The sequence below is a fragment of the Struthio camelus genome, chromosome 4 (assembly GCF_040807025.1).
Source record: "Struthio camelus isolate bStrCam1 chromosome 4, bStrCam1.hap1, whole genome shotgun sequence".
In the NCBI taxonomy this organism is placed as follows: domain Eukaryota; kingdom Metazoa; phylum Chordata; class Aves; order Struthioniformes; family Struthionidae; genus Struthio; species Struthio camelus.
This window is the reverse complement of record NC_090945.1, coordinates 11,394,843-11,414,680: the sequence shown is the minus strand read 5'-3', so window position 1 is coordinate 11,414,680 and position 19,838 is coordinate 11,394,843. Positions and strand designations below refer to the sequence as shown.

The 19,838-nt window shown below is 54.7% G+C and overlaps 2 protein-coding genes across 6 annotated transcripts in view; both read right to left on the bottom strand.

Annotated features, from left to right (window-relative positions):
• Positions 1–380: 380 nt before the first annotated feature.
• IBSP (integrin binding sialoprotein) overlaps positions 381–19,838 on the bottom strand; it is a 52,979-nt gene continuing 33,521 nt past the window's right edge. The window contains exons 2-8 of the mRNA XM_068941464.1: positions 6,695–6,811; positions 2,820–2,985; positions 2,666–2,716; positions 2,441–2,512; positions 1,983–2,042; positions 1,387–1,470; positions 381–1,235 (exon numbers count right to left, since the gene is read on the bottom strand). Coding sequence (XP_068797565.1) covers positions 675–1,235; positions 1,387–1,470; positions 1,983–2,042; positions 2,441–2,512; positions 2,666–2,716; positions 2,820–2,873 — 882 coding nt within the window. The 5' untranslated portion in view covers positions 2,874–2,985; positions 6,695–6,811 and the 3' untranslated portion in view covers positions 381–674. The remainder of the gene's footprint in view (positions 1,236–1,386; positions 1,471–1,982; positions 2,043–2,440; positions 2,513–2,665; positions 2,717–2,819; positions 2,986–6,694; positions 6,812–19,838) is intronic.
• The window catches only part of DMP1 (dentin matrix acidic phosphoprotein 1), a 50,810-nt gene continuing 39,360 nt past the window's right edge, over positions 8,389–19,838 (bottom strand). For 4 of the 5 annotated variants that reach the window (XM_068941456.1, XM_068941459.1, XM_068941457.1 and 1 more), the window contains 5 exons: positions 19,315–19,836; positions 13,143–13,216; positions 12,984–13,031; positions 11,632–11,931; positions 8,390–10,830 (listed from right to left, as the gene is read on the bottom strand). In XM_068941456.1, coding sequence (XP_068797557.1) covers positions 9,349–10,830; positions 11,632–11,931; positions 12,984–13,031; positions 13,143–13,196 — 1,884 coding nt within the window. In that variant the 5' untranslated portion in view covers positions 13,197–13,216; positions 19,315–19,836 and the 3' untranslated portion in view covers positions 8,390–9,348. The other variant, XM_068941460.1, reaches the window with a different exon arrangement.

The window sequence follows — 19,838 nt, the reverse complement described above, 5'->3', positions numbered from 1 at the left end:
GGCGGTGGCTCCCCTAACCCGCGCCGGGCCCCGGGGCCTCAGCTCCGTCGGTTTTCGGCTCCTCCGGGAGGGCCCCCTTTCCGCCACGCAGCCCTGCCTGCCGGCTGCGGGTCAGCCGCGCTTTCTCGGAGGCGACTCCGGAGAGGCGTTTTCCCTCAGCCCTGCCTGACCCTACCTTCTCACGGGCGCCTTTTGAGACGAAATATGTCGATTTGAACCCCGTCTACGGCCGCGCAGCTCTAGCCCCGGGGCCCGCTGAAGGCCGCGGCGCCCCGCCGGCTCCGGCCCTCGGGCAGCATTGCACCCGGTTTGCCCCAGGTTCGCCAAGGCGGCGAGAAGCTGGTGCCCGCGCTGCAAACCGGCAAGCAAGCCCTCCTTCGTCGCGAACGCGTTCAGCTTCAGTTGCTTTATTTCGATTCGATTCGTGAGATATGAAACCGGACGAGAGGCAGTGCACAACGAAACCCGCGCCATGCTCTCCGGACGGGTGCTGGGGGATTTTGCCGCGGCCGGGACACGGCCCAGCTGGGTGGGGGGGAGGAGAGGGGGGAGGCTTCGCTTTGGGCAGGCGCCGCGATACTGCGTGTTCCTGAGTCAAACCCGGGCAGGAGACAGGGGAAGAGGCGAGCAAGGCGGTAGCGCCGGGGCGGGGAGGGCCGCCGCGGGCTCCCCCCTCACTGGCTGTAGTAGTAATCTTGGCCGTAAACGTCGTAGCCGTGGCCCTTGTAGTAGCCGTACTCGTCCTCGTAGGCCCGGTAGCTGTCCCCGCGGGCGTCCCCGTGGCTGTAGGCGTAGTCGGTGTGGCTCTCGGCGCCGCCGACCGTCACCTCGTATTCCCACTGGTCCCCGGCCGCCGTGGTGGTGTCCTGGTAGCCCCCGTCGCCCGGCGTGGTCGTGGCATAAAGCCCCTCGTCGCCGGTGGTGCTGACAGCGGTTGTCGCTTCGCTTTCTTCCTCTTCCTCCTCCTCCTCCTCTTCCTCCTCCTCCTCTTCCTCCTCCTCCCTGCCCGGGCCGCTGCCTTGCTCCGCTGCTGAGGTGCCGTTGGCGGCAGCCCCGTCTCCTCCCGCCGTGGTGTTGGTGCTCGTGCCGTTAATGCCCTGCCCGTTCTCCTCTACCTCCTCCTCGTTTCCTTCCTCCTCCTCCTCCTCGTTCTCATCGCTATCCTCGTTTTCGGAGTCCTCGCTGGTACCGTTGCCCTCGCCGGCTCCCACCAGGCCTTTGCCGCAGTCCTGGCCCTGCGGTACCCAGGGGAAAAACAACTCGGCGTTAACGGCACGCGCGGACCGCGCGGCTTGCCTGCGGCCCCTGCCGCCCGCAGCCGGCTCGGCCGGCCCGCACGGGGCCGCAGCACCTATTACTCCCCCCCACCGGCCCCCAAAACGTCACCTTTTGCTGCGTGTCGGCGACTCCCCCAGCTGCGGTGCCGGCCCCGTCGCCCGCCGCCTCCTGGCCCCGGCTGGTCGGCCCCTGCTGAGAGAGGGCAGTGTAAACTCGGGCGCTTAAAATAAGGGTGAGCTGAGCGCCAGAGAAAACCCAGGCTGTTCCCCACCCGGCCCGAGGGACCGCTAAATTGCACGGCGGGGATGGATGAAGGGCCGGGTGGCCCCTATTTTGCGGGTGGGGGATTACTCCTTTCACATTAGCCATATAGTTTCCGCCCTCTCCCTCTCTCCCCCCCCCCCGCGGAGGGTGATTTATCCCCTTCCACGTCCTGTTTCCGTCTTTTCTGCCAAGGGGGGCGCGAGCCGGGAAGGGCCCCCAAAGCCAGCTGCTCTGCCGGGGCGCCCTGCGGCCGCCTGCCCCGCTCTCCTACCTCTTGGGCGTAACTCGGCCCTCCTAGCGTTACCAAAGGGCTACTTTGCCACATTTTTGGAGAGAGGACGCCTTTGAGCCTCCCTCCTGGTTTCTGTAATTTAGCCAGTTTTTGTGTTTGTTTTTCATGCCGGTTGGTTTGCCATGACGACGGCCACACGAATATTTACCCCCTGGTCCTCCTCCTCCTCCTCGGAGCCGTCCCCTTCTTCTTCTGATGAGTCACTGCCCTGCGGAAAGGCAAAGCCAAGGGAAAGCGCTTTTCCCTCCGCTTCCAACGAACGCCGAAGGCCCTAAAACCCCGGGCGCGCTCCCCGGCATCGCCCTGCTCCCCAGCCCGCGCCAGGGGTCAGGGATGCTCTGCCAGGGCTGGCAGTCTCCAGAGCTGGCTGTGACCAAGGGGTGCTTTAGATCATTGGTGTCATGAGTGTGAGGGCCTCAGCCAGACAACCACCCCCCCCCCACCACCACCATGTGCATTTTGCCCCTGCTTTTCCAGCCCGAAAAGACCCAGCCAGTGCCTGACCCCGCTCCGCAACCTGGAGGGCCGTGGCAGGAAGGGGAGCGACTGCGACCCTGTTTCATTCGGGCCAGCGGCCTTGCAGCGCACGGGTGGCCGAACACTTACCCGGTACCTCCTCTGCGGCGGGTACGCGTACGCGTACCTGTACAGATAATACCGGTGCCGGCTCTTCACAACCTACCAGGAGGACGAGAGGAGGGGGGGAAAATCTCAGGTTTGGTTTTAAGGATAGAGCTTTAAAAAAAACCCAAACAAACCCCAAACCCAAACAGCCACCCGTGCCTCCGCCGGGGCCGGGCGGCGTGAGCCGGAGGGGGTGTGAGCTCCTACCGCGTTTTCCTCCGAGTTGTCCGACTTGGCCCGTCGCAGCCAGCTCTTCACCTGCGGGGAAGGCGAGGTGGGCTGAGTGCCGGCGGGTGCGCGGGAACAGGGGGCGGAGGGACGCGGACAGCCCCCCCGGCCCGGGGCGAACCCGGCTACTCACCGAGAAGGCGCAGGCCATCCCCACGAGGCACGCCAGCACCAGCGCCGTCCGCATGGCTGCCGCCCCGGCGAGGCAGGACGTGGGCGGCAGGAGGGATGGGGCCGTGGGCGGGATGGACGGCGGTCGGCCGGCGGGCACGTGCGCTCCCCAAATCCCTGCTGCCCCCCTGCAAATGGCAGATACCGCTCGGCTTGCGCTGGTGGAGTAACATCTCTCCCCCCCCCCCCAGCAAGGAATTAAACGGGGAAGCAAACGGCACAACTTCCCACCCAGGAAAAGCAAAAGAGCGGAAAAGCAGGCGGGAAGGAAAAAGCAGGTGGGAAAGACCTCCGGCGAGGAAACCACGGGCCCTCCGCGCCGCAACCTTACCCGTTTGCAGCGCCGCCAGCCAGTCCGGGCAGTGAGCGGGCACAGATTTACTCCGGCCTCTGCTTGCCCGCTGCCACCCTTCCGGGATATAAACTCTATTTTTGCCCCCCGGCAGCCAATCGCCGCCTTGCCCGCTGTGACGCCAGCCGGCGGGCTCTCGCCAGAAAACCCCCAAAAACTTCAGCGCTTCTCCAGGCACAGATTTAGTATATAGACATAAAGCCCTGCCCCGCTGCCAAGAGGTTTGTATCGTTCCACTTAATTGAAGGTCTGGCCTCTGATGAACGGTTTTGGAGGTGGGAATGTATAATAAAGGTCTGGGTTGAAATTAAAATAAACAGGGGGAAATCTGTTTGAAGGGATTTTTCTACCTCCCTTTTTGGGAAATTCTGTCGGTGCTTTTCAAGCAACTACAAAAAAAAAATAAATAAATAAAAATAAAAATAAAAGCCCAACCGCCACGGCCCAACAGCGCTGTCGTTTAGACACAGACATTAACCAAGACAAAAAGGCCAGCCACCAAAAAACAAAGCAAGAGAGAAACGGGGATTTGGCTCCTTAACGTCACCTAGAGAGACCACTGCGAGTCACCGTGAAATTCACGGCGCGCCGAAGGGCCGCGAGCGTCACCCCGGAGCTGAGCTCCGCCGCGACGCCAGAAACGGGGCTGACCGGGGTGGGATGTGTAAGCTCAGGGACGCCACGGCGGCATCGCAGCCTTCGCGCCGCGGGGACGGGATCCCGGCAGCAGGCGGCCGGGGAGGTGGCGGGGCAGAGGGAGGCGGGAGGCTTTATTTTAGCGCGGGCTGTTCTCCCCCGGGGGCCCGATGCCTGCAAGGTGGTTAAAATCGGCTGTCAGCACAAAAAAATGGGTGGGTTTGTGCCCAGAATTACTAGGCTGGCCAGGGACAGTGACAGGGTACGTTTTTGTTTTAATTGCCTGAGTTCTAAGGCCTGACGGTCAGAGCGTCCCTTTTTAGGCCCAGGTTGACCTGGTTGCTATGTTCAATCTTAATTATTATTTGTGCAGGGCAGTAAATGAGAAGAGGAGCGGCCCCGGCGGTGCCGGGGCTGTGGTCGGCGATGTGACAGCCTTCAGGCACCCTCTGCTTTAGGCCGCCCTATTTCCACGCCCCGCAGCTATTCTGGAAAGAAACCTCAGCTCCCAAAAATAAGTAAAGAAAACAAAAACAGCAGCGTACGTCGGGGAGAGACCGAGGCGCTCGCTGCCACCGTGCTTTTCCGTACGGCCCCGCTGGCCCCGGCTCGCCGCCGCTGCAGCCTACCAAAGCCCAACTTCCTCACCTAGGCTGGGGAACCACCTGCTCGCGAGGACGTTTCGAAAGAGGAGAGACCCCCCCCAAAATGAAGCGAAAGGCTTCAGCGCTGGGGGCGGGGGGAGGAGGAGGGCGCGCTCCTCCTTCCCTGCGCCCGCTAGTTCGGCCCTACCGTCGCTCCCAACCAGACCGCTTCAGACGGGGCGACTGGCGGCGCGGCGCGCGCACGGAGAGCTGCAGGCAGCTTGAGCCTCGGCTCCCGCTCCCGCAAACCCGCTCCCTGCCGCTACCGTGGAAAGGCGCCTCTTGCCAGCGCCGCGTTTACGGGCGCTCGAGCGCCGAAGCGCGAATCTCCAACCGCTCAGCCCCTGCAAAGCCTCCGCGTTAAGTTACGGGAGGCAGTCAACTCATCGCGCCCCCACCCCCGAACGATGAAGCCTTTGCCTCGTGTTTACTCTGACGGCGCCTGATTTCCGCGCATGGAGCAGCAAAAGCCGTGGCACGCAGCGGCCGCCGGGCAGGACGCGGACGCGCCGGGCGTATGCGGGCACGTAAGCGGACCGCGCCGAAGGGAGCAGGACCAACAGTGGCGTTTGAGACGCTTTCGCTGTTCGGGGCTTCTACCAAGTTCTGCGACCGGTTTCCCGTGGCTTAGAGGTTTCTTTTGTCGGGAGTCGAGACAGGGCTCGCGCCTTCGGGTTAGCTCCCCCCTCAGCGGGCAGGACAAGCGCGCGCAAGCCGCGCTGCCCCGGCCTCCCCGCGCGCCTCGCCAGCGGCGACCTCCCGGCCCGGAGACGGACGCGGGGGAAGAGGAGACAACCTCGCCTCAAACCGCTCGCTCGTCCTGCACGCGTCCTCGTTTCGCCAGAGGAAACAGAAGGCCAAGAGAAGGCGCTCAGGCCCCCCCCGCCCCCCCGGGGTTTTGGCAGTGCAGCTCCAGCTCTTTAAATCCCAGCTACTGGTTCCTAGCTGAATCACTGCGCTCACCTCCCGACTGCAGCCCGCAGAGGAAGGAGGACAGGAGACAGGAAAAACTCCTGCTATCTACAGGCGTGCGTTTTTGCCGCCTTGCCCCGCTCATCAGGCAAAGGGAGCCTCAGTCGTTCCGGCGGACGCGTCACGCAGAAACACCTCTGACGCAAGCCGAGCGCCCGGGGCTGACCTTTCCAGCCACTTTTCCTTCGTGCCCAACAGGCGCAGGGGCAAAAACACCAGGAGCCCTCCCTTCGGGTGCCCAGCCAGCAGAAACGCGTCCCGCAACAGCACACGGACAGGATGCCGCTAACATCGCTGCGAAGCCTCGTCTTTAGCCCACGCTATTTCTGGCCTCTCGAAACCTCCCCCCGGGGCACTGCTCCAGCGGGTGGACGCCACAGGTCGCCCCCAAGCGCCCGCGGGTCAGGCCAGGGGCACCCCGATACTGCATGGGACCCCCGAAAAGCCCCACTTTGCGCTGCCGGCTCCGCTAACAAGCATCGTGCAACGGTGCTGCCCCAAAACCCTCCCTCCTTGACAAGCCTTCGGGCAGACCGAGACCACTTGACAGGAAAGGGCCTCTGAAACGCGGTGGGAGGCAAAGCGGGTGGCCGAAAGGAGGCACCGCGTAGCACCCGACGCTTTGGGGAGGAGGCTGCAGCCGAGAGCTGGGTTTTGCAACCGGTCCAGGGCGAGCAGGGGCCAATGCTGGCAGCTCCCTGCCTGCCAGCCCGCCCCGGTGACGCGGGAGGCTTTTCTCCAGAAAGGGCAAACACGGTTCCCTCTGTGTGACGCAGGAGGTGAGGAACAGCCTCGTGGGAGGCCGCCCTCCCGCACGGTGGGGAGAGCTGGACCCAGCTGGATTTGGGGAGCAGCCGGAGAGAGGTCACGTTTCCAGGCAGCCTGCTCGGCACGGCTGGGCAGAGCCGCCGGGAGCCGCCGGCAACGGCTGCAGCAAGCAGGGAGGAAACACCCTGCATCTGGCTGGGGAAATAGCCCAGCTTTCGACACGGATGCTCAGCGCTGCCCCTCCAGCGAGCGCGCTTTCCTTCGGCAACCCCGGGCGCTCCCAGCGCCTGGGCCCCGTCGCATCGCCTGCCCGTGCCACGTCGCCGTGTGGCCAGCCCGGCCTCGCCGCAGCCCTTTGGGCGTTGCAGGGGGCTCGCCGCAGGGCTTTTGGCACTACTGCTTGCTTTCGAGGAGATTCGCGAAAGGAGAAGGCTCCCCGTGTGATTCGCTCAGTCCCGGTGTTACCTTTCATTGCTGCCGGGCGTTTACCCAGAGTAAAACCCATGCTGGGAAGTGTGCCGTGGAGCTGAGCAGCAGCACCGCTTGCTGGACGCGCGGGAATTCACAGCGCAGCATCCTACCCTGAAATCACAACGCAGAAAAGAGAGCAAACACGTTATTACCGTAATTTTAACCACAGCAAGAGTATTCACCCAGCCCTTTTCGCATACTGGGGCTGCAGCCAAGCTTGTATTTGCTGCCTTTTATGCCAGGCGTGGGGCTGAGCACCAGCTTTCTGTTGCCTGCTACCACGACCGGTACTGTCGATACCGCAGCATCCCCCGTCCTTCACGTAACTAACACAAGAGATCCAAAGAGAAGGGGCTGCAAAGCGGCTGCCGCCGAGCGCTTGTCACCCTTGCCGCGACACGGACCCCCGCCGTGGCGCGATGCCGTGGCAGGAGCCACCAGCCCCTTCCTCGAAGCGGCACGTTTCAGAGCTGGCATAGAGCAATAGCGAAAGCTTGCTCAGGACAGCAACAGAAAGTAAATTCATCTAAAACCAGGAGCCGCTCGGCTCAGAGCTTTTGCAGTGGTGGACGGGGTGCCTGCACCTACAAATTAAGTGGAGTTTTGCTATAAGTAGCAAAAAATTGTTTAGCTTCTTTCCCGGTTCTCTAATTGGTAGCTGCATTGCAAGGCCCAGCATCACACCACCGCCCCCAAAGAAACTTAAACACCCGAGTACCAGCCAGCGCCTTCCTGTTTAACAACATCCACTAAAGAGCTTCGCTTCCACGTTGCAAAAACACGCAGCTAAGCAGAGGCCTATGTCTTCCTTGCGTAAGTAGTCACGCTTATTCTGTATATTTCGCCATAGAAAGATTAAACAAATAAGAAGGGTCTAGATAGTATGTTTTGGGTGTGGGGGGGTCTAGATAGTTGGGTTTTTTTTAATATCGTATTGTTTACTTGTTGTCAGTAGGAAACAAAAGGCATGCCAAGTAAAAGAGACTTCATCAGTGGATCTAGCCGGCTACAATCCCCAAGACACTGCCGAGGTCTCTGTAACGATTCTGCTGGAGCCTGACGGTAAAAACGCATCAGTTACACATCAAGTGTGTCCAAAGATGCATTTTCTTTGCAAGAGCAGCAACTCGAGGCTCCTCCCAGAGACGGGGGAAGCCGAACGGGCCCCTCCGAGCTCCCCACGGAGCAGCACGCCCTCCGCCGCAACCCACCTCTCCCAGAGCCCAAAATACGGCACGCAGGGGAAGAAAAAGCATTTCTCAGAAAAGCCCAAATAGCCCACAAATACCGCTAATGCACCTCTCACCCATGTACTTAATCCTCCTCCTCGGCCGACTGCAAGAGGCTAACAGGTCACTTAAAGCCACCCGCTCCCCTTCGGCCCCGCTCAGCCGCGTGCTCCCGCTGTGCCGCAGGGGCCCACGTCTCCTCCCGGCACGCAGCGCGTCTCTGGCTCCCCGCAAGCAGCCCTGGCCGGTCCCGCAGGAGCGCTAAGCAGTGCCTCGAGGCAGCTGCGGGGGTGTGTGTGGGTGTGTGTGTGTGTGTGCACGTGTTTTTGGCATGATCTAGTGAAGTGCTGCGCCTGGGCACGCCGCAGCTCTCCCTGGGCACCGGGATGGGGAGCAGCTGCTTCCCCAAACCTCTCAGCCGAGTGGCCTGGGAGGGCGAGACACCCCAAAACGTGACCCTTTTCCTCCCAAGCTGGCAGGCTTCCAGCGAGCGCAGAGACACTTTACTGCACAAAACCAGCACACAGGCACATGACGCGTCTGGATCGCAAGCGGTCAGTTCTCCACTTGGAAATAGCCTTGGATTTATTTCCTGCTCACTTGAAATTTGAGGCCCAAATCACAACACTTGACCCTGCCAGGACAGAAGAATAATAAAATCTCGAATCATGTGACTATTTAGCCTGGTGTTTTTAATATTAATTAAGGAAATAAACAGGATTATTTAGTTTTAGCTTTGAAATACAAGTGGCATCAATGCAAAAGGGTACAATAAAATGTTTTCTGTACATTTATTACAAAATATTACATACACCCCATACTGAAGTGGTACTTCATACACTGCGTAACGCATGCTGAGCCAACATGCAGCGTGCGTATACTGGCTACAGCTTTCCTTTTTTATGTGCAGTACACGGAGTTAATTTAAAGTCCCCTTTGGGATCTAGGCAAAGGATTCTCAGGGAGTGGTAAATACAAGCAGTGACCGTAGGGAACCGTCCTCTCCTGCGTATCCAGGCACAGCTCTCGACAACGCTCCCAGAACGGACGGAAGAGATGGAGGCAGAACCGACCCGCCGGCGTGCCGCCCTGGCCCTCACTCAGTAAGGTCTGATCTCATTTGCACTGGCACCTAATGAGCTACTATTCTGCTTTGTTCCTGTTGTGTGCTAATTCAGTTTGATGCCGTACACCATTTTCTTGCTTAGTTTTAGCATTTTCACATGTTAGGTGTCACCTTTCATTTCCCTTCACATTCGGCAAGCTCCAGTTGAAACGGTCAGCCCCTACGAACCCTCGTCCGTTTCGTTCACAGCACGCTCTCGGGAAGAATTCAACCTGTCTACGTAGGAAATAAATTAAACTACTCCTTCCCCTGCCAGAAAGAAGTCCAGTATAGATGAGTTTGTAGGGCATCTTTTAATACCCATCCTGGCAGTCAGTGTCATCGTAATCGCCAACATGTTTGTCGTGATAGACGCGAAGCCTTCGTTTTCGGTTCTCGCCCTCCAGACTCCTCGGTAAGCTGTCGTCTCCGTGGCCGGCAGACTCGTTTGTGGCATCCTCCCTCGACTGACTGTCCTCTTCTGCAGAGTGACTGTGTTCCTCCTCTTTGGAGTCACTGTTACGGCTCTCTGCAGATGTGCTGTCTTCACCGTCACGGGAATCAGTGGTGGGGCCCTCTTCGCTGCTGGCACCCTCGTGGGACGCGCTTTGGCTCTCAGTTGACTTACTGCGAGACAGCGCGTCCTCACCAGGGTGGGAGTCATTCCCGTCCTCTTCTGACTCCAAGCTGTCCTCAGGGGATTCACTCTCCTCTCTGGATTCGCTCTGGTCCCCCTCATCTTCTGCAGATTCACTGTCAAGCCCGGATGGCTTGCTGTTGTCCTCAGCCGACTCTCTGTCTTCCTGCCCCTCTTCAGACTTGCTACCACTGCGTTCACTTGATTTGCTGACCGCTTCTTTGGAGTCTTCTTCCTGCGATTCCCTACTCCTATTCTCTTCATCTGACTGGCTGGCAAGTTCCTCCCTGGATTTGCTGTCCCCATCTTCCCTGGAGCGGCTGTCCGCATCTTCCCCGGATTTGTCGGCACTGTTTTCCTTGGATTGACTGGTAACATGCTCTTCAGACTCGCTCTTGTCTTCGGCAGACTGGCTGTCTTCTCTGGAGTCGGCATCCCCCACTTCCACGGACTCGCTGTCGTCATGTTGCAGGCTGTCATCCTCTTCTGAGTCGTCGGGCCCATTGGGGAACTCTTCGCTGCGGGACTCTTCCTCCGATTGATCGCTGACCTTCAGCACGGCCTTGCCTGCCTCCCTGCTGCTTTCCTGGCTGCTCTCTTTGGAACGAAAGGCAGTGCGAAGCCCTTTGGAATAGCTGCCAAAACCATCAAAGATGGATGGGTCATCGCCCTGCATTTCTTCGTTGTCAAAATCATACCTCTCCTCCTGGCTGCTGCTGTCACTGTCGCCTCTCCTTCTGTAGGTTCGGCCATACCTGCTGGCAATGTAGTTTTTGTACTCCCTGTGATCCAGGCTCCTGCTTTCACTGCTGCTGCTGCTGCTGTCGTCGTGTGGTCTTCTGCTCATACCGGTATCCCTGCGGCCACCATTTTGGTCATTATCACCAAACGTGTCGTGTTCACCTGCTTCATTGGGGCGAACGGTGTAAGTAGGGCCTTCGCCCTTCTCCTCTCCCTCGTCCTCATCAAAAGTATCATCTCCGCTGTCGTCCTCCTCATCTACCAAGTCACTTCTCCCCCTGTAGCCCCCTCTGGGGAAGAATCCAGTGGGTCTGTAGAGAAGCCTGTTGTCTCCCACGTCGTAACGTTTGGACCCATGGCTTTCGGCGCCATAGCGCTCTCCCTGGTCACCGTTGTCAGCATCGTGCACATCCTCCTCCTGTAGATGTGACAAACCGAAATTACTGCAAAGGTTGGTATTTCACAGGCACTATCAGTATCCTTCACTGTGCATGCTAAGCGTTACTCTGACTTGCGCCAGTGCCGGTCTAGAAAAACCTGCAGCCCTGAAGAAATGTAGCTTTGGAAATAATTTGGCCCAGTATCCATTAAAATGTAAATCTAACAGACAAAAGCTGTTACGATCAAATAGAATGGTTATGGTTGCGTTACTCCTTCTGATACTTCAGAAATCATGAAATATACTCCCTAAAAGCTCACTGATCTAATCAGATACGTTATATTAGCTATGTGAAGCATGAACGGAGGACGGTGCGTGCCACAAATCAGCTCAAAGCAGGCCAGGAATCCTCCTCTTTTTGAAGCGCCGTATAATTATCAAAATCCTCACTTTCAATCCTAAGTCCAGTTCAAGTTGACAGTCCAAGAACTCCGTTCACTGAAGTGAGATCAGATTTAGGGTCAGATTCTTACACGTTTGTATTTATGATGAGTTAAATCTCACTGTGGGTATTTATATCGAACCCAGGGGAACGATTTGCTAAGTAAGGCTTAATTCGATGCAAGTCAGCAAAATCTTGCTCCCTCTCTCACAGTCCTTAGCTGAAAACAGCATCTGATCCAGTAAGAAAATATGCTCTTGAAACGAATGGTCTGTGCTACATCTGTAATGGAACTGCACGCTTACTGCTTAAGATGTTTTCCTGGCAGACAACTGGCAGAACAAGAGTTTTACCTTTCACGCGTGTGGTCTCAATAGAAAAGAGCTCAGGAGACTCACCAGGAAACGCTTCTCATCCAGGTGTTGGCCAAGGCCATTTTCATGTTGGTCTTCTACCTCATCCAGGTCACTAGTGTCCTCATGATCGACCCAGTTCTTATGCTGAGCCTCCCTAATTCTGATTCTCTCAGCACCACCGTTGTGCTCAGCAATCTCTTCATCAACATCATTTCCGTCTGCAGGATCATGAGAGTCCCCCGCAACATCTATGTCTCCCCTTTCTCTACTGGCATGAGGGCTTCTATCTTGTCCGTCATCCCAGTCGGCCAGCTCGTTCATATTGTCTTCACTCACTGTGTCCTGCATGCAAAACATTATAAAGTATTTTTGATGAATTAAATGTTAGTGCACGTTTACTGACACTACTGTAAGACAACACACGGCTCCTAAGTACTGTAAGCACTGAAGGCCTTCTTAACTGCTCATGACTCAACCTTTCAGTTGTTTTTGATGATGCAAGAAAAAAATCACTAGCGAAAAGCACCCCGTTTTATTTTGCCACCTTTACTGTATTGAGAAGATATAGGCACAGATGCATTTTATGATTTCTAGCACATGCACTTTGAAATAGTTCTGTAAGGTTTTTCTACAGAAACAAATTTTGTTTGATAAAAATTAAAGACTGTTTTTATTACCCTCAGATGACTAAATTCATTAAAAAGTAACAATCTTTCTTAATTACGGCTAGCTATCATTTAGGACTGTAATCTTCAATGTCACTGTAGAGATATGCAAAAGCATAAGAAGATTTTGAACTCTGAAAAGCCCAAACTACGGTGGCTTGGAGCACAGAAGTTCCATTATTTAGAACCAACACAGTGTAACAAGTCAGATGAATTGAGAATATATACTACTTCCTGTTCTGGACCAGAAAGGTCCCGTTTAGCCCTGCAGCAGGAAGAAATAGCAGCATGAAGGCTGTAACGCTTCAAACCCACAGAAGCAGCTGAATTGCTCTGTGCCTTGCACCACCGTGACTGCCAGGGAGCGCGCTCTATTCTGGCAGTAAAGGAGGGTCATTTAATCGAACTGGCAGATCTTTGAACTCAGGCAGGCTCAGCCTAGGTACAACTCCTCAAGGAACAGGTTACCGGATAGTGCGCAGCTCTGGGCACACATTTATCGGCTGGCAATAACCCCCTCTATTAGAGGGATGGAGGTCTATGGACGCTTGTAGAACGAGTCGAAACCATTCTAACTGCACAAGACCGTGGATAAATGGGTACAGCTCAAAGACGCCAAGGAGCGGCAGCTCGTCACTTAAGCGACTCTTCCGAGTACGATTCACTGCAGTTGACACAGATTACTTTACAGGCTGCTTCCAGCTGAAAAACTGCAGGTAACTGGCTTACCTCCAGCTTGGCAGAGCTCCTGGGATGAGCAGACATGTGGTTGGGCACCTAAAGACATCGAGGAAACATCTTATGAATGAACAGAAGTCGTACAGCGTGCCTCAATTATGTTAAAATGCTGAGGGCTAGGGTTTGAATATTTGCACAACAGATACTCACAGGGTGAGCGTAGGCTAAAGCCCAGAGGAAGATGATCAAGAAAGCAGTCTTCATGTCGATTATAGTCCCCACAGCTACAATGAAGCAGATGCGTTAGAGCAAAGTATTTAAGCAGGTCCCTAGGTACAGTTCAGCCTCACAAAGCATCACGGCACCTGAAGTACCCAGCAAAGCTTTTCTGACTGACGTAACCTTGGCTGTCTCAGCACTCAGTGCCCAACCTGAGACAGATGCCTTCAGAGGAGTCGAGGACTTCTCCTTATGTCATGAACTTGGCTCCCAGGATCTCTTACGCGTTAACTTTCCTTCGATTAGGAATCTGAAATACTTGAAAATACTCTTGCCCTTTTTTAAAAACTTTGTTAAGCAATGGGAAAACTCCTCAGAATTTACCATTCCCACAGTGACATCACCTGCAACCCAGCCAAGCTCAGCGCCAGGGATTAGAGCTGGCGTCGCAAACGTGCCGCACCACAAGACCCCGGAGCTACAGTACCACATCTCCCACCCAAGGTGCCATAAAACATCCTGCGGCCTGAAACAGCAGAGGAAGACATTCGTGCGCACAGCTCTCGATCCAGCAGTGCTGGGTCGGCGTGGTATCACAGCAAACAACACTGCGGGACAGAAGGAACGATAGTATGCCAAAATTTGGTAATTCCAGCAGTTAATTACTGCAAAAGGTGAAAAACCGCCTGAACTTCTGCATAGTTTGCAGCAGGTGGTATCTGTCACCCTGGCAGACACTACGCTGGGGCTGAAACATTTGGCTCCACGAGCCGGCTGACAGGACACTGACTGACAGTCCCAGTCAGGACCACTGCACCTGGGGGCAGAAGCACCAGGGGTTCTTCTCCAGCTCGGGGCATTTCTCGGTCTCATTTTACAGAGTCCCTTAAATAAACAACCTACCAACCACGGCTCCCTGTGACAAGTTAACTGCTCCACATGTTACCAGGTACCCGTAATTCTGCAAAATTCTTTAAAAAAAAAAAAAAAAAAAAAAAAAAAGGAGCAGAGAGCCAAGCTGCTCATTTTTTGCCTTAGGAAGCAATACTGAAATCTTGATTTACAACAGTCTCTCCTGCTCCTGCCTGAAATGACGGAGAATCCAAACCTCAAAATAATCCAAAGAAATCCAAATCCTTACCTCAAAGGGTAGCTGAAGCTGGATTTTCCTCGGGCGCCGGTGGCGGGGGCCAGCTGACCCCCGTGCCAGGTGCCTCAGGCTGCGTGCCCCGGGGCCGGCGGGCAGGCATTTAACCGCTGCCTCGCTGGGGCCTGGGCCGCGGGCAGCCAATGGCACAGGCGGGCAGCACTGCCATGTGCGGAGGCGGCGCCGGGAACCCGGCCTCCCACACTTCCGCTAGCCTTCGCCGGCCTGTTTGCCCTAAAAAAAGCTCCTTGTGGTTCCAAAATGACTAGACCGGTTCGCATTTAATGAGGGATCCTGCTAGCTCTTTATTTGGACTGCTAAATTTACCCCATTCACATACCTCCCACTTTTACGCACGTAAACAATTACAGCGTCACCCACACCGAGCGCCGGACCCCTGCCGCAGCCAGGCTGGGGACGGCTTCCTGTTAACGTAGGTTTTGCAGCTAGACAAGCCGGCAACTCACGTCCCTCAGAACTGCAGGTGAGCGCATCCGCGTGCCTGCGAGCGCGAGCTCTGTTCGCTCGCTGCCACAGGTGCTGTCACCCCCTTCCGCAAACCCGGCGGCGGGGGGGTCCCGCGCGCCAGGAGGACGCCCCTATTCTTGTGCGCGCGTAGGCACGCGCGCAGAGAGAGCAGGAAAAACACGAAACGAGTAAGCATACGCAGATAAACACACACCGCGCCAAGGAATCAGCGCTACGCCGTGCCACCCCCAGCGCTTCTTCCAGGTGCTTCGCAAAGGATGAAACCCCCTGCTCTGAAAAACGCAGGCATCAGCGTACGCACGCGCAGATAGGCACGAACACGCATATACAGCTACACGCAGATGTGCGTGCCCACTTTTTACAGACACGCTAATACGGACTTCTACGCGTTTTAGGGTACAAATTATATATAACATACATACAGAGACACACACACAAATATACATATGCATACATATACACACACACACAGAGCACGCTTCTCCTCCTCCCCAGGAGCGCCCACTCGCCCTTGATTTTGTGCAGACCATCTGAACAGGCGCTCCAGCTGAGGATGCGCTTTCAAGGAAAGTTATTTTCAAAGCGGGTTAACTGAACTTCAGCTCTGCACACCCGAAAACCACAGGCTGGCAAACACACGTGCATATATATATATACATATATATATACGTGCACAGGCGCTGATAAAGTCCCCCCGCGCCTCTCCGCGTATGGAACGTGTACCCGCAGTGGCACGCGCCCGCCACACGCGCGGCTCCTCGCCCTCCCTGGTGACAGGGCAGCGCTATGAGGGAAGCGGCTCCCTCTGCCCCCGTCCTCAAGGCGGACGACTGCCTTGCCTTTACGTGGCCACTGCTAAACCCGCCATGCCAGCAACACACCCCATTCTGCTAATAAAACACGCTGAACGTGCACGTATTTTCTTCTGGAGCGGGCCACACGTCACCGCTCTGCGAGCGTGGCTTTTAAAGAAGAGCCTTTCTGCCCGCTCCCCTGAGACTGCCTCGCTCTCCTCCCCACGGCCAAGTTGCAGGTGACAAATATTGTCACATCCCGCGGGGAAATCCTGCGGCCGGCCCAGTGTAAATAACCCAGCCTGGGCTGCCGACCACAGCTTCATCACGCTTCCTTCGCGAGCAGGGAGCGGAAGAGGAAGGCGACCACCTGTGTTTTATCAGGGGGAAAAGCGTGAAGGATTTCAGCAGCGTGTGCTGGGCACTCACGCTCCTTGACAAGTGTTTGCACTTCCCTGCTCCAGGCCGGGAGAAGGCGTTTTTGTTTCCCTGGGCAGAAGAAAGAGGCCTTCACGCTGCAGCTGCGGTGCGGCAGCCCGCGGGAGGCCGGGGCCTGTGGAAGCTCTTTGCCAGGCCAGCGGCAGTGCCAAGGGAAAGCCCTTCAAACACGGCTTGTGCCCAGCACCCAAACGGCTCTCAGCTTGCAGCGCTACGGGGCCACCATGCGAAACCCAAGGCAAATTAAACTAAACGGCAGCTGCTAGCGTCACGGCCCTAATCCTCAAGTTGACTTTTACTCCAGCTTCTGTAAGTCGCTCTGTCTCTCAGTGCTGAGTTCTTCCTTGGAGTCTCCCTTGAGTCCAAGTAAACTCACAGCACTGACAACACCCCCTTAATGCAAGAACACCGGCACAAACACGAGCGCAAGGTCGGCCGGAAACACCAAGGAGCCTGAAGGTGCCGGCATGCCCTGACCCTCTCCGTGCTCTACGCACCTGGCTAAAGGAAAGGCCTCTGAACAAGCGACCAGCTCCCAAGAGGAGTCATCTTTCTACTCCTTCATGCTCGCGTAGCCTGAGCGGGACCTGGAAATTAGAAAACTTTCTGGGACTTGGATTTTAGTAGCCTCTCTGGCCTCCACGCTCCGAGGGGACGAGTCCTTAAGGAGCACGGCTTCTATAAAGCATCCCCCTTGCTGCAGCACTAAGGCTCTGTAAAGCCGCTTGGAACAGAAGACAGGTGATGTCATGCTGGTGTTACGGACATTCGTTTAATTTAGTTTCATTTTTCAAAATCTTCTGCTTCTTTCCTCTACTATTAACAGTGAGATGATAACATTTACCTACCTAACAAGGGCCACATGACGATCAGTCGCTAACAAACGCTGGGTAAGCTGACGTACAGAGCACCACAAACAGGTTAGACAAACATGCTGCTGATGACCATTACTGCCTGCTCATACCAATTCCTCTCACACATGAAAACCCTTGCACCTTGCTGCCTCCCCTCTTATCAGTACACATTTCTTTAATTCTGGTTTCTCACACACAATGCATTGAATTCTTATTTTTTGTATCTTTTCATATCCATCTTGCACCTGCTCTTTGATCCATCGGTTCATTACCGCCATGCTACCTCATTTTTTCCTTGCCGTCTTCAGCTTGCTTTCTTTTTTTCCCTCCTTCCTCCACCCCACTACCTCCACCCAGGGTGGCACCCGTGCCTTTTCCTTGCTGTTCCACTGGTCCCCCCAGAGCCCACGGCAGCGAGCAGAATAACTCCCCTGGGGTTCAACAAGCACCTGATCAAACCATTTGCTGTCAAACATGCGTCTTCCAGTTACTTTCCCTTCTTTCTTATCTGACTCTTGCTGTAGATAACGTGGGATGTATTTTCCTCTCAACCTGACACAAAATTATACCCTTGTCCTTTGCCAGATATGAGTTCACGTTACAAACCTTTTTTAGGTGCCTTAAACAATTACAATTTTTTTTTTTTAAATTGAACCTGCATTTAACTCAGCCTCCAAAGACCTGATGTTGCCTTTGTCAAAATGTTGCTGTTCAAGAAAGGGATAAACACTGAGTTTTGCCCGTCTGAAAATACACCCTGTACCCACCTCTTTTTATAACACAGCCAGTTAGCCCCGGATACCTTCAGAAGGTCATTTACTACAGCCGTATCAGATTATGCAGGAGTCGCCACCTCCAGTTCGCTCGCTGTTTGGGCGAAGGGCTGCAGAAGATGCCTCCCGCACCCAAGACTGCCCACAGCGCTCGGGAGACCAGGCCACCGAACAGCACACGCTCCCTGGACCCGGCTCTGATCCAAAACCCAGGGGAAAACATCAGCGAGCACCTACAGTGCAGCACTGCTTACGTGGGGAGATAAACCTTCGAACAGAAACATGGCTTAGACAGGAGAAGCTCCAGGAAAAAGAATTGCTGCTTAGAGATGAACTGTGTTCACCAGCCTGGTTTTGTACTCCTAACTCAGGATGACATCAGGTAGAGGCCATTTTCCAGGTCTCTTTACATATAAGACCACCATGGCTTCCTGCCCCTCTGGGTAGCAGTCAAAATCTTGCTCTCTTCCAGTGGCGGGGGAAAAAAAGGTTACGATGAGAGGGCAGGCACGATCTCCTCATGCTGAAGTTCGACACCCTCAGCACGGCGGGAGCTGTGTTCTTTGGGGTCTGAAGTAATATGAACATTTCCCAGAAAAAAAACATCTTTTCCCAGGACTGGAATTTTAAATTAGAGACTCTGCGGTGCCTGGTCCCCTGTCCACTGCAGTAAAATAATTAACTCTAGTAGTCCTGAGTTAAAAGACCAAGGACTTTCCCCCAAAACCTTTCTAGAATGGTTTCTAACACAAAAAACTGGGGGTCAATTTGTAATCTGAAAGCCAATGGGCTAGATTAACAACTCCACTACTGAGGAAGCTTTTGTCAGAACAATAAGGATAGGGCAACCCAACTGATAAATTATAACTTGATAAATAAACAACTGAAAGCAATAATATTTATGATTATGATTGTTATAACAGCTCACAGATGTGAAATGGACAAGCCCAAAAGCAAATCTCCTTCTCTTACTCAGACCTCAGTTTTTTCCCCCCTGCAGCATGACATTCCCAACAATTCCTGGCATCCTCTTCATTCCATTCCTCCTCCCCAGAGCTGTCACTCACTTGGCAAAGTCCTTCTCTTCTCACCCTTCCTGGCTTCTCTGTGCATCACTTGTCACCTTTATCACCTGCCTTTCTGACACAGTAATTTAGTGTATAGTAGGGCTTTGCTACCTGGTCCAAAGCTACTGACATCACAGGAGTCTTGGCCCTTGAAGTCTCTTTTCCTTTCATCTTTCTATAACAGCACACAACATGAGGGTACTTGTGAATTTTTCCAGCTGACCTCTAGTGGCCAAAAACGGCAAGTAACTAACACAGCCTTCTAAAATTAATGAGCTGGTCAACACATTTTTGTGGCTGTGCTTTGTCATAATCAGAAATAAACCTGCTGATTGTTGAAGTCAAGTCGAATGATTTTTGGTCCTGAATCCAAATCCACTTAAGTGAATTGCAAATATTTTCATGGATTTCATTGAGTTTATGGCTATCTTAAGTGGTTTTCATTTGCTGCCCTGCCAAGTAAAAATTTTCAAGGTCTTTGGTACGGTTGCCAAAATATGGCGAATATTTATCAGATTTATGAATTTGTTGCTGGTTGGAAGAAAACTATGTTACTGGCTGCGCCAGGCACACGTGGATATTGGCACAGGCTCTTGCTCACCTTCACACTGCCGCTGTTTCCATCTGCCCTCCAGCCTGCCTTTCTGCTGCTCTCCCTTTCATCGCCTTCGTTATTCTTGACCCCAAGGTTTTTCTTCTCTGTATCCCAGCACAGTCTTCTGCATTCTTGCTCTCAGTCTCCATCGTGCTCTTTGGCATCTTCTTCCTTACCTTTGCTATCAGAGCTGCCCTGACAGTCAGTGCTATCTCTTCTATCACTGGCAATGGGATTTATTGCATGTGTGTTATCACCGCTCAGTGCCCACTGACTGGCTGCTCTGGGAACATCCTGAAAAAGAGGAAAGAGAAAAGAAGCGCTTTAGAAGAGAGAGAGTAGCTGCTCTAATCTGCCATATGCAGCACTGTCAGTGGAAAACAGACTGCTCTCCTACCGGACATTGGCCTTGGCTGAGTGGGTCCAGGAAGATACACCTCCCCTGCTCTCATCGGTGTCCCACAGGCCTGGGGGCACGTCTTTTTGACTTGAAGATGACATTTTTACTCCTAAGTATTATTCAGCACCCT